General features: G+C 44.3%; 1 protein-coding gene across 1 annotated transcript in view; it reads right to left on the minus strand.

Annotated features, from left to right (window-relative positions):
- The window catches only part of LOC137352415 (dihydropyrimidinase-related protein 5-like), an 85463-nt gene extending 74183 nt beyond the window's left edge, over positions 1 to 11280 (minus strand). Inside the window, exon 1 of the mRNA XM_068017788.1 lies at positions 10892 to 11280. Coding sequence (XP_067873889.1) covers positions 10892 to 11146 — 255 coding nt within the window. The 5' untranslated portion in view covers positions 11147 to 11280. The remainder of the gene's footprint in view (positions 1 to 10891) is intronic.
- Positions 11281 to 14201: the final 2921 nt, after the last annotated feature.

Consider the following 14201-nt stretch of genomic DNA (forward strand, 5'->3'; position numbering starts at 1 on the left):
TAGTTCTAACTTTTGACACTCTGCTGCCACTTGTAGCTACTCCTACCAGATCATATGCTGTCATGGTATGTCACACTTGTCTATCTTACGCCATCCTCACACATCCACTGTAGCTCGTCTGCAATCGCTATGTGACATCCATCATCCAATCACGCCTAAGTTGACCCCTCTTGCTGCGCCCTCCACTTTGCCCTCTAGAAGAGTTCCCTGTAGCTTTTTCAGCTCTCTGCACCCACTTCCAAAAAATTTGCATTCAACCTCTCATTTGAACCCATCAGCACTGGAAGTCCATATTTCAAACACTCTAATTTTTAAAAAATAAACAGAATGGTCTCATCTCCCCGATTTTTTTCCAGTTTAAAAAGAATATCGTAATAAATGACCAAAGCATTGATTTGTCACTAACAAAATTCCCAAAGACCACGACATATCACAGATGAGATAGCTGCAATGGAAAATACATAGTTCAGGATGTCACCAGTATTAACTGAACCACTGATATGCTACAACTGCATCACCACTATTGTTTTTAAGATAATCCCCTCAAAAACAAACAAGCTCAGGCTAGGTTTCAAATTTCCAGTCAGTATTCCCTGAAGTGTATTACATAGCACAAGAAAATCAGATTGATAAATAACACACTTAATTTTAATTAATACTACTACTAATTTTCCAGAAAACCGGATCAACTTAACAAGATCTAAGGTTTACAAAAACAAGGTGAAATCCTTTTCCTTATCGAGCTGTCCCCAACATCTCCATTTATTGAAATATTTCCCCCTCACAATCAGAGACAGCTACTTAATCACCAGAATAGAAAGTGAACCTTTGTTAACAGACAGCTAGATAGCTGTCAAAGTAGAACAGAATTCTATTGTCTATTTCAAAATAATCTCTCTCTTCTTTGTTCAATCCTCTTGTACCAAACAGCATTTCTAAAAAGGGGATTTGTTTCTCAGTCCATAATAATTTCATTGGAAAATGACAAATTCCTCCAATTTTTCAACTCCCTTCTGGTGAAACAAAAGCTACAAGAACAAGCTTATACCTTATTACAAAACGTTGCACTGCACAACTGGACCTATGTAAAGAGTCTCAAAACACAAGTGTAATTAATTGTGGAGCACTTGCATCTGCACCTTCAATTTCTTAACAGCAAATAAACCAAAATAAAACTCAATGCACACAATGGAGCCAAGACAGACCATGAAGCAGTGAAAGTGATCCTTCAAAAGACACGTGCTGCAGAAATCAACAGCTGAATTTTTGCCACGGAGGCAAGAAACAGAAGTTGGGTTTGTTTTCAGGTCAGGAACCTGGCTCGTATTTCATGGGGATGAGCCCTTATTTGGTATGGAAATGGATTTCCTGTCCACTTGGAGCCAGTGGGGACAGGAACAGAGATGGGTCAGATAAAGTGTGGGACTCATTTAGACACCCCACGGCAGCCACCACTGAGGCTGCTGGTTGTCTTGAGGGAGAAATCTGTTGATTGTGCCAAAGCCTTCCACTGCACCAAAATGTCACTAGAGCTGGAGGCCTGATGCCCAGGGCAGGGCAGCTCCTCGCTTCATCGATGCTGACCTGGATTTAATGCTGAAGCCAATGAGGGAGAGGAGGGCTTTTGTCTTCCCTGAGGGCGGCAGGAGGAGACCACCTCATTGTGCAGCAGGGGAACCTCTCTGTTCAGCATCATCTCCCTCAACCTCCTTTATCACTTCCTGCTTCTCCCCCGATGAGTTGTCTCCTTCCTGGGCTACACTAGGTCCACACCTTTCTGGAGGGCCATGTTATGGAGAGCACAGCAGACCTCGACAATGACCAAGACCCTTACAGGAGGGTATTGGAGAGCATCACTCAACCAGTCTAGGCACTGGAATCGCATCTTTAGAAGCCCAATGGCCTGCTCAAATGGTTGGCCCAGTGAGCAGGTGGCATAGGTGGTATCTCCTCTGTCTGGGGCTCCCATGGGGGGGGGGGGGGAAATAGTCATGTCTTCAAAGGATTTCCCTTGTCCCCTAGGATCCGTCCATGCACTGTGGTTGGAGTGAAGATCTGAGGCAGCCTGAACTCGCAGAGGATGAAGGAGTCATGGCAGCTGCCGGGAAAGTGAGCACACACATGGAGGAAGATCTTGCTGTGGTTGCAGACCAGTTGGATGTTGAGGGAGTGGAAACCTTTCCTGTTGATGGATCTCACTGGCTGGTCGTTGCTGCCTTGATGGCCACATAGCTGTAATGGATGATGCCCTGCACCTGGAGGAATCCAGCAATGGAAGTGAAACCCAATGCCCTTTGTCCCTGCCAGGTTGTGTCTGTTGTTAAATGAATGTGCTGTCCTGCTCTGGCAAAGAGAGCATCAGTGACCAGCAAGTCGCAGTGATGTGTAGCATTTTTGAGATGCCACTAAGGTCCGCAGCGGATCGTTGGAAGGAGCCAGAAGCGAAGAAGCTTAATGCCACAGTAATTTTGATGGCTATTGGCTGGTCATGGCAACCAATGCTGCAAGATGCGAGGTCTTTGGCGACGAGGGCACAGATGTCTCTGACCATCTGCTTGGAGAGTCACAGTCTCCCACAGCAATGGTTCTTGCCAGGTAGCTCCGTCTGCAGCGGTAGATCCTGTGTTGAGGGTTTGGTCTCCATTGCCTTCCTGCTCCTCTTTCCTTTCCCATGCCCCCAATGCCTGAGAGTTCTGCCCTTCTTGCGGAGCATCGCCACTGGGCTCAAAATCTGACAGACGTGCCCACATTGCAATCTAGAGCCTTCCTTCTGGGCAGATTGTTGCCCAACTGTCCTTGGCAGCCTTTCCTCTTGTTCTTCTGCCGCTGCGACGCCAGGGGGTGCCAACACTGTGCAAAGCCCGGGCGCTGAGTGGCCACCTGTGCAGCACCAAGGGCACCCCTTTACCAAGTGCCCAGTCCCCCTTTGCCTCGCCTTCCCTCTTATGGGGCTGGGGTAATGCCCAGGTCAGCTGTGAGTATGACGCCACTCTGTCCTGACTCCCTTCAGATGATCTGTTTCTGAAGGTGCAGGTAACATATGTGCCTCTTTAAAAATTCAAACTGCAAACCTTGACAAGATTTTAACAAGTTTTTCAACAGTTTCAATCAGCTTTAATTGGGAGGAATGTGGTATTCCCGTACCACCCTTCCCCCTGCCTTGTGATTACTATCAGCGCATGGAACAGTATCTAGAAATTTGCTGGTAGGAGTGCAGGGGGAGGGAAAATAAACTTGCTGCTCTTAGAAAACTGTTACAATAGTAGCTGGGGGAATTTGGGGGGAGGTGGGGGGGGAGAAGAGAAAGCAAATTGTCTTGTTTCATGTGCTGATGACAGAAAAAGGGAGAAGAAAATAGCTCAAGTGGAAACAAAACAGAACTGTCAAAGCATGTCATAAGCTATAATGTACTTGAATAGTTATAGATACCATATCTTTCCACAACAGCTAACCTTCAATGAATAGGTCATGAACAGTACAACTGTCTAGCTTCAGATCTCTAGGGCCGGATTCAAATTGGACTCAGATGAAGTCTGTTTTTTGTCTCTTCAAGTTTCCTACATGAAATTTGTTTGAGCAATTTTAAACCCATTTCGAGGCCACACAGAGCCACATCAAAAGACTGTCTATTTGTGCAGCCTTATGGACAATCTCACACAGAAGTCGAAGAATGTCAGGTGTGGGAAATCAGTGGTATTACACCATTACAGTCAGGGATACACTTCTGAATTTTGGGGCTAAAACTCATTGTTAGGGCAGAGTAGAGAAATGATACTCTGCCTCATTGTTGTACACAGGACCTGGAATGCTGAGTACAGGAAGGTAAAAACAGAGAAATACCATTTCCCCTCATGAAAATCTCTCAGCTCACTGATCTCAAATGAGAAGCAGAAATACATATTTAAATGTTCTTTATTTACTTTATTCTTTTCAACATACATACAACCTTCTTTCTTTTGGTCTACTGATCAGTTTTTCTTTCAACACTGCTACTCCTGTCATCATGCCAGACTTTTGGCATGTAACTGGATCATATCTATTCCATCCCTGATCTGCTGTAATTTTTCTTTGGCCTCCTTATCTCGAGAGACAATGGGTAAGCGCCTGGAGGTGGTCAGTGATGTGTGGAGCAGCGCCTGGAGTGGCTATAAAGGCCAATTCTAGAGTGACAGGCTCTTGTAATTAGTGTCAGCTAAAAGAAAGGAGTTTTAATCTGAGAATTAAAAATTCTTATAATATCCCTGCAAATGGTTACTAGAGGGCACAGATATAACGCAATTTTCAAAGAAGCAGAGGGGAAATTAATTGATCTTAATGCAGCAAGTTATGATGATCTGGAATGCACTGCCTGAAAGTGTGGTAGAAGCACATTCAAGAGTAGCTTTCAAAAGGAATTGGATATATACTTGAAAAGGAAAAAAAACAGGGCTATGGGGAAAGAGCAGGGGATAGCTCTTCAAACTGCCAGCACAGGCATGATGGGCTGAATGGCCTCCTTCAGTACAATTCTATCATATGACACCAGAGTTTCAAGTTGTTTGCTTTTCATTCTTTTGAAATTAATAGGCCGCAACATTGAGTACCTAACGATACACATAATACATTCTATGCTGAGCTTTATATGTCTGTTAAATCAGAAAATTTGCACCTTCAACTAGAACTTCAAATTTTGTTACAGGAATAATTGATTAAATTCATACTGCAGTAACAGCAGACATTTATTTTTCTCGGCAGTTAGGTCAGTCTTTTTCACAGGCAAACCTTTTTTTGATGGCAGAATTTTTACTCATGTCCATTACACCAACCATTCAGCTGTTTAGGAACAGCCAGTGTGAGAAGTGATATTATCTAACCAAAAGTGCTGACATCTTTCCATTCTATATTGGTAGGGACACCATACAGTACTGTGTAATGGAATGGCAATGGGTGAGTTCGCATCTGACTTCTCATCAAACACAAAAACAATTATCAATCTCAGCTCCTTGATAAGAGGAGGGAAACATCCAAGAGCTATTCATCCCTACACTCCCCAGTAACCAGTTTGGAGCAATATTGACTGCAAACAAATCAAAAAGAAAGCAAAATAAAGATGGTTGGGTCTTAACTGAAGTAAGTTTGCCCCAGTTAGAAAGTGTGGAGTTTTAATTCTAATCTGCAAGCCAAAATAAATATACCGTTTAGCCTTGCTCATCTAAAATTGCCCAATCTTACAGGATTTTCTCTAAGTGGTCTGAGGCATGTCCTGTGGTACTGCTCCCTCATCCCAGCACAGGCAAAGCAGTTCATGCAGAGCTGAAAGTATAGCAGGCTTGGCACTCTTGATGATTTCAGGGGTAATGCCGTCCTTCCCAGGGGCTTTTCAATGGCATCACTGAGTTCAGATTTTGTTGGCTGTACGTGCAGCTCATCCATGACTGGCAGAGACAGGGTTGCATTGAGGGCGGTCTCAGTGACAACATTTTCCCTGAAGTACAGTTCTAGGTAGTGCTCCACCCAGTGGTCCATTTGCTTGCGTTGGTCAGTGATTGTGTCCCCTGATTTAGATTTGAGGGGGGCAATCTTCTTGACGGTTGGCCCAACTGCACGAACTGCTTTGCCTGTGCTGGGATGAGGGAGCAGTACCACAGGACATGCGCGATGCCAATATCATCACCCTCTATAAGAACAAGTGTGACCGTGGTGACTGCAACAACTACCGTGGAATCTCCCTGCTCAGCATAGTGGGGAAAGTCTTCGCTCGTGTCGCTTTAAACGGGCTCCAGAAGCTGGCTGAGCGGTCCATCCTAAGGCACAGTGTGGCTTTCGAGCAGAGAGATCCACCATTGACATGCTGTTCTCCCTTCGCCAGATACAGGAGAAATGCCGTGAACAACAGATGCCCCTCTATGTTGCTTTCATTGATCTCACCAAAGCCTTTGACCTCGTCAGCAGAAGTGGTCTCTTCAGACTACTAGAAAAGACTGGATGCCCACCAAAGCTACTAAGTATCATCACCTCATTCAATGACAATATGAAAGGCACAATTCAGCATAGCGGTGCCTCATCAGACCCCTTTCCAATCCTGAGCGGCATGAAACAGGGCTGTGTTCTTGCACCCACACTGTTTGGGATATTCTTCTCCTTGCTGCTCTCACATTCATTTAAGTCCTCTGAAGAAGGAATTTTCCTCCACACAAGATCAGGTGGCAGGTTGTTCAACCTTGCCCGTCTAAAAGCGAAGACCAAAGTACGGAAAGTCCTCATCAGGGAACTCCTCTTTGCTAACGATGCTGCATTAACATCTCACACTGAAGAGTGTCTGCAGAGACTCATTGACAGGTTTGCGGCTGCCTGCAATAAATTTGGCCTAACCATCAGCCTCAAGAAAACGATCATGGGAAAGGACATCAGAAATGCCCCATCTATCAATATCGGCGACCACACTCTCGAAGTGGTGCAAGTGTTCACCTACCTAGGCTCAACTATCACCAGTAACCTGTCTCTCAATGCAGAATTAAACAAGCGCATGGGAAAGGCTTCCACTGCTATGTCCAGACTGGCCAAGAGAGTGTGGGAAAATGGCGCACTGACACAGAACACAAAAGTCCAAGTGTGTCAAGCCTTTGTCCTCAGTGCCTTGCTCTACGGCAGCGAGGCCTGGACAACGTACATCAGCCAAGAGCGACGTCTCAATTCATTCCATCTTCACTGCCTCCGGAGAATCCTTGGCATCAGGCGGCAGGACTGTACTACCAACACAGATGTCCTCGAGGTGGCCAACATCCCCAGCATATACTCCCTACTAAGCCAGCGGCGCCTGAGATGGCTTGGCCATGTGAGCCGCATGGAAGATGGCAGGATCCCCAAGGACACATTGTACTGCGAGCTCGTCACTGGTACCAGACCCACCGGCCGTCCATGGCTCTGCTTTAAAGACGTCTGCAAACGCGACATGAAGTCCTGTGACATTGATCACAAGTCATGGCAGTCAGTTGCCAGCGATTGCCAGAGCTGGCGGGCAACCATAAAGGTGGGGCTAAAGCGTGGCGAGTCGAAGAGACTTAGCAGTTGGCAGGAAAAAAGACAGAAGTGCAAGGAGAGAACCAACTGTGTATCAGCCCCGACAACCAATTTTATCTGCAGCACCTGTGGAAGAGTCTGTCACTCTAGAATTGGCCTTTATAGCCACTCCAGGCGTTGCTGCACAAATCACTGACCACCTCCAGGCACTTACCCATTGTCTCTCGAGACAAGGAGGCTAAAGAAAGAAGGTCTGAGGCAGGCCTACAGCATTAACAATCCTGACATCTATTCTCTAATATGTATGAGCACTTACAACATTGTTCATTTGCTGATTGTCCTCCAGCATCAGGGAAGGGTCACAAACAGAAGTAGATCGCAAATGCAACTTTGCACTAACTATGCACTTACAAAATGGTACATCATTTTATAGACTGTATATGAGGTAGAGTTAGCATAATTACAGCCAATATATAAACCGGGACTAGAAGTAGGTACATTTACAGGGTTAATGATTTTCTGTGCCTGAATAAGAGTATTTACTACTCATTAAATGGGATTCACAGATTTTTTTTAAAACTATTGATTTGGTGATTGTCCATTTTTCTATGAAAACTGAAAATGAATGACTTTGGCACAGGGAAAAATGCACTTCCTAACCTGAACTTTATGCTAACATTATACAGCTCAAAAAAAGTTTCCCCTAACAACATAAGTTTGAAAGCGTAAACGCTACGATTAAATGAACAAGTATGAAAATTTCACATGCCCATGACTGCCCTTTACAGAAAATCTAAGTGGCAATACTGGCAGAAATCAGCAATTTAGTAGAGTTGGCACATTTGTGCTCCACTACATTGTTATAAGAACTTGGATAAAGATTAAGCATCAACTGTGCATCATGATGCCATCATAAACCATTCAAGGTGGCACTGCAGCCTTGCTCAATACTCATTTTATTTGCTGGCAGCCTCTTTCAAAGCAGACATTAAAGATGTTATAATTGGTTGATATCGTCCACAAGACATTTTCATGAACTTATCTATAATTTTAAAATTAATGATCAGTTCAATCAATACTGATACTGTTAAATGAGAGTGGGTTGTCAATCATTTTAACACCAATCACACCTACTTCGTAATGCAAATGCAGCATTTGGCTGGGGGATTTTCATTCTCTGGCTGGCAGACAGATCCTGGCTGAGCTACTCAACTATGACAATATGACACAAGAAAACAGCTGGCTGATTTCTATCTCCCTCAGATCAACCAATGCATACCAGATCATTTTTGCAAAACATTCTTTTGAGAACACAACAGATACAATTACACTGTATTGATTGTTTCTAGGATTTCAATACTATACTTCCTACGGTTTCTGCCCTCTACCAGCAAAAACAATGGACATGCCAGGCATTCCAGCAACATAAACAATGCCAAACTTGGTGGCCATTTTGAGGACTGAAACAAATGCTCTCGATTAAATAGAGCTGGTTTTTAGTTATTCTGCAGATGAATAGAACCAGCAACAATAATACTGGATTAGGAAAGCTCAAATTTACAATCATTAAGTACTCTAACAAGTAGACTGATGAGACACAACCCTTGGTTATCTAAACAGCATTACCGCCAAAATGAATTTTAAAAATGTCAAAACACATTTCAAATAGATAAGATCAGTATCATATAATGAACATGTCACCTACCCCTCCATTGGATAATATACCAATAGTTTTGCCTAGCAGCTCCCATGAAGAGAATTCCTTACCTTGAGGGCGGAATTAAGAGGGGAGAGACGTAAATCAATCCAAGTAGCTATAATACTGCCTGGAGACAATAGCATTGCTAGACATATCCTAGTAAGCTAACAGTCCGTCATTTGGGTGGAATACAGCACCATTGCATGATCCCTTTCAGAAATAATTTTGGCATTGCAATTGTTTAAAGGATTGCTGCTGATTGACACATACAAAATGTCTTTCAGCTCATCTATGGCAGCAGTGCATCTCTGATCTAACTCTGCATTGCCTCCTCTAATCCTCCTCATTATTAATAAACTGAAGCACTTGTCATTTTTACATGGTAAAACTTCCATAAATTTATCAACATTTTTCATATTCAAAAATTTGAAGAGTAATCCCAACTATATAAAACATTTTTGGTTGTTTATATACCCCGGCTGATTTTCCCTTCTACTTACTTCAATGGAAGGAAAATCGGGCGGTGTATATATGGGAACGGCATATCTATTGCTGCCCGTTTCCTGCCTCTGCCCAAGTTGAAAGTTTTCCCAACTGTTTTGATGCAACAACTTTGCTTTTTGGCACCAGCAGGTCTGAATTTACAACCCGATGCTGAATATTTGAGAGCTGGGTATCAGGGCTGCTTGACATTCGAGTAAAACAACCATGGTTGACGGATAAATAATTAAGACGCTATGAGTCTATAGTAGCACGGGCCTCAAAAGAGCAATGCTGTGAAAAAGCGCAATTATATGAGCCAACAAGTATGTCTCCTCGTAGCTTATTACAAAGTTGAACTGGCGATCCTGTGCAAGTTAAACTCTGTGGCAAAGAGCTCTTTCAGAAACTTAAATAATTGCTGATAGATTCTAGATAAACAATATCTCCTAACTAGGACATAAAACAGATACTTCTATACATCTGTTTATTTTTTGTTTCAATATTGTCATTGGTGGTGACGTTATATATAATCTGAAGTTTCTTCCAATACTGTCAACGACTTTGAAACAATTTAAACTCACATGGATAGTTTATACTTCACCAATATTAATACTACTCTGATTCAAGGGTATCAGCATCAATTATTACCCAAAATAAACTACCCACAGAGAAAAATTGTTAAAGAAACAGTTACATGCAGATTCTGTCTTTTTCGTCACAAGATAATCACAGATGAGGATCTGAGAATCACAGGTGCCCACCTCAGTTCATCATCCAAATAAAATGATTTGAAAAAAATCTAATGGATGGTGCAAGTGAACCTTTATAACTAGTTCATGAAATAGAATATTCTTTGCAGAGCAAAAAGCATAGCATTATCCTCAACTGCAACGCTAACTGGTTACATAAACAGCGTGATTCCTGACAATTGAATCCTCGTATGATTTTAAAAACTGCTTGTAATATGCAACCTTGTCATCCAAATCAATGTAACTTATGAAAATACAGAAATGCATTATCTTTATATCAGGTTGCAGTTATATGATCACTTTCACATTGATACAAAATGCCAAGGTATGAATGAACCTCTCCAGGACAGTGTTGCACCTCTTGTGCTCAGCACCTTAGAGTGTGAAGTTGGGTTTACAAAACTGCTCAAGTGGTTGACCCATGGGCAAGCCTGTACAGTGCTTCCTCCTGAGAGGAGAGACAGATTCACAGCGCATCATCCCTAGGACCACTAATCAGTATAACTGCAATAAAAAAAATCTAGAGTGGCGGAGGTTGGCTTTCGGCTGGAAATACATTGTTCACTTCTCCTACCGCATTATAATCGTTGCATTCTCATCCCCAACCACATTTCCCCATAGTATTGCATTCACCTCCCTTCGCCAACATGATCCTTCTCAATCCACCTGCTTCTCTTTCTGTCCTCCCCCTCCCCCAACATCATTGTCAGATGAACTGTGGCCAGCTCCACCCCGAACATTGTGAAACCAGCAGCAATCCGGTCAACAAAGGCTCCAATGCTAAACTGGCGACGGGACTGAATGCTTCGAATTAATAATCGGTGAACTAATGGTAGAGCTGGCAGGTTCGCTGCAATGATGTCTTTCCTCCCTTCTGCCCGAAGTTTGCAAGTCGCCCCTTTCTTGTGTGCAGGAGGCAGGTGGTGTGGGTGGGACACAATGCCCGCTGCTCCCTCCTTACCTTGGTACCGTGGTAGTAATCGTCTACCGAGGTCGCGTTCATGAAGGTCTCCTGGAAGTGGGTGCTGGTGTCGATGCCGCCCGGCATGACCAGCTTGCCAGTGGCGTCGATGACTTTGGCCCCGCCGGGGATCATGAGCTCCCGGCCGACCAGCTGGATGACGCCGTTCTCGATGTAGACGTCGGCCTCCTGGGTACAGTCGTCGTTGACCACCCGGCCCCCCTTGATCAGGGTCCGCAGGGCGCTGGCGTGCATTGTTCTCCAACAAAGCCCGACTCACTGACAGTACAAGCTCCCACCTGTTACTAGGCTAAATACGATAAGATTGTGGGGGCTCCCTCCTTCTTCGTGTTATTAGTATTTGGGTTGGAGACAGCCGACTCCCTCTCCCTCTCGTCTCGGCGCCGGTTGCCAAGTGGCGATCGCGCGATTGTCGCCAATCAACCAATCAGCCTGGCGCAAGCCAGCGGACAGCGCAGCGCAATGGCCTCTGGGAGATGTAGTCTCCGCCTCAAAGGCCGTGACGTCCGGAAAACGGCGAAAGGCTCTGCGAGTGAACTACATGCCCCAGAGGACTGCGAGGCACCTTGGCGTGGTCCTGGAATCTGATGTCAGGTCCAAGGAGAAGCGATGAAAGACCGCATCGCCTAGCATTGTTTCAGTTTTATCCACGCTGCTACAATAACGCTGATTGGTGACATTTATTTTGCTATTTGCATTATTGCACAAATTAATGAAAAATTGATTACGAAATAATGCAATACTGTTGGCAGGAAAACCTTTTTTGAAAAAATAGGCTTAATATAACTTTAAATTGAAATATATTCTCCACTGACACATCAGGATTTTCAGTTTTATCCATGTTTTTGATTTCAGCTGCTGATTACAGGTAGTCTAGGGAAGACATTTCTAAATATAAATCCACCACACATGCCGTCACGAATAAGGAGGACTGCCGTTGCAAATCTATTTTTTCTATTTATTATATCACCGAAGTGCACTGCCGCGTGGATGAAATATGTAAAGAAATTTAATTAGAATCCAATGCATCCTTTCGTTATGGTCTTGCAGATATTAAAATTTATCACTGATCCCTCCATCTTAGACTGCACACCTTAATTTCATGTGATCCTTGTCCAACTCTTGTCTCCATCTCCTCTGATCACTAGGTTGGCACTGCTGAACCTCATTCCTCATTGCCTGTTCTAATCAACCCACAAAGATACCCAGAGTTGCTCCAGTGTCATCCATGTAAAAAAAAACAACAAAAGTGCCCCCTTTTTATAGGGGCACATTTAATACAAACACAAATTATAAAAGAGGAAAATTAACAAATAATGTTTCCATCCGTGTCAACTATGCACTCCAGCTCATGTAGTGTCCACTGTGGAAAGCCGCAAGCGTACAGATGGACACCGTGTGCTCCTTCTGCAGGGCCAACAGGTGTGGACAAAGCCATGGAAGAGAGGCAAGTAGCCAGAGAGACCACCTCACAGGCTGAATCCAACCTGGAAATGTGGATGGCTGCCCTGGCTAGGCCTAGGTGATGATCCATGAGAAGATCCTCTGACATGTTAGTCCCCCTCTTCACCGGGTGGCTAAAGGTAAGAGCGTAAGAAATAGGGACAGGAGTAGGCCATTCAGCCCCTTGAGCCTGCTCCACCATTCAATATGATCATGGCCGATCTGATTGTGGCCTTATCTGCACTTTCCTGCCTGCCCCCATAACCCTTGACTCCCTTGTCAATCAAAAATCTGTCTAACTCAGCCCTGAATATATTCAATGTCTCAGCCTCCACTGCTCACTGGGAAGGAGAATTCAAATACCAATGACCTATTGAGAGAAGAAATTCCTCCTCATGTACGTTTTAAATGGGAAACCCTTTAATTTGAAACTGTGACCCCTAGTTCTAGATTCCCCCTCAAGGGGAAACAACCTCTCAGCATCTACCCTGTCAAGCCCCCTCAGAATCTTATATGCTTCAATAAGATCAGTTCTCAGTCTTCTAAACTCTAATGAGTATAGGCCCAACCTGCTCAACCTTTCCTTATAAGACAAATTCCTCATTCCACGAATCAGCCTAATGAACCTTCTCTGAACTCCTTCCAATGCAAGTGTGTCCCTCCTTAAATAAGGAGACCAAAACTGTGCACAGTACTCTAGGTGCAGTCTCACCAATGTCCTGTACAGCTGTAGCAAGTCTTACCAACCTTTATACTCCATTCCCCTTGCAATAAAGGTCAACATTCCATTAGCCTTCCTAATTACTTTTTGCACCTGCATGACAACCTTTTGTGATTCTTGTACAAGAACACCCGCGTTCCTCTGTACTGCGGAATTCTGCAGTCTCCACAGAATCACAGAATAATACAGTGCAGAAGAGGCCCTTCGGCCCATCGAGTCTGCACAGATGCATTAAAGACACCTGACCTGTCTCCCTAATCCAATTTGCCAGCACTTGGCCCATAGCCTTGAATGTTATGACGTGCCAAGTGCTCATCCAGGTACTTTTTAAAGGATGTGAGGCAACCCGCCTCTAACACCCTCCCAGGCAGTGCATTCCAGACCGTCACCACCCTCTGGGTAACAAAGTTCTTTCTCAAATCCCCCTTAAACCTCCTACCCCTCACCTTAAACTTGTGTCCCCTTGTAACTTACCCTTCAGCTAAGGGGAACAGCTGCTCCCTATCCACCCTGTCCATGCCCCTCATAATCTTGTACACCTTGATCAGGTCACCCCTCTGTCTTCTCTGCTCCAGTGAAAACAACCCAAGCCTATCCAACCTCTCTTCATAGCTTAAATGTTCCATCCCAGGCAACATCCTGGTGAATCGCCTCTGCACCCCCTCCAGTGCAATCACATCCTTCCTATAATGTGGCAACCAGAATTACACACAGTACTCCAGCTGTGGCCTTACCAAAGTTCTATACAACTCCAACATGACCTCCCTGCTTTTGTAATCTATGCCTCGATTGATAAAGGCAAGTGTCCCATATGCCTTTTTCAACACCCTATTAACCTGCCCTTCTGCCTTCAGAGATCTATGGACAAACACGCCAAGGTCCCTTTGTTCCTTGGAACTTCCCAGTGTCAGGCCATTCATTGAATTCTTCCGTGTCACATTACTCCTTCCAGAGTGTATCACCTCACACTTTTCAGGGTTAAATTCCATCTGCCACTTTTCTGCCCATTTGACCATCCCGTCTATATCTTCCTGTAACCTAAGACACTCAACCTCACTGTTAACCACTCGGCCAATCATTGTGTCATCCGCGAACTTACTGATCCTACCCCCCACATAGTCATCT

Source organism: Heterodontus francisci, chromosome 3 (genome assembly GCF_036365525.1).
Source record: "Heterodontus francisci isolate sHetFra1 chromosome 3, sHetFra1.hap1, whole genome shotgun sequence".
NCBI lineage: Eukaryota > Metazoa > Chordata > Chondrichthyes > Heterodontiformes > Heterodontidae > Heterodontus > Heterodontus francisci.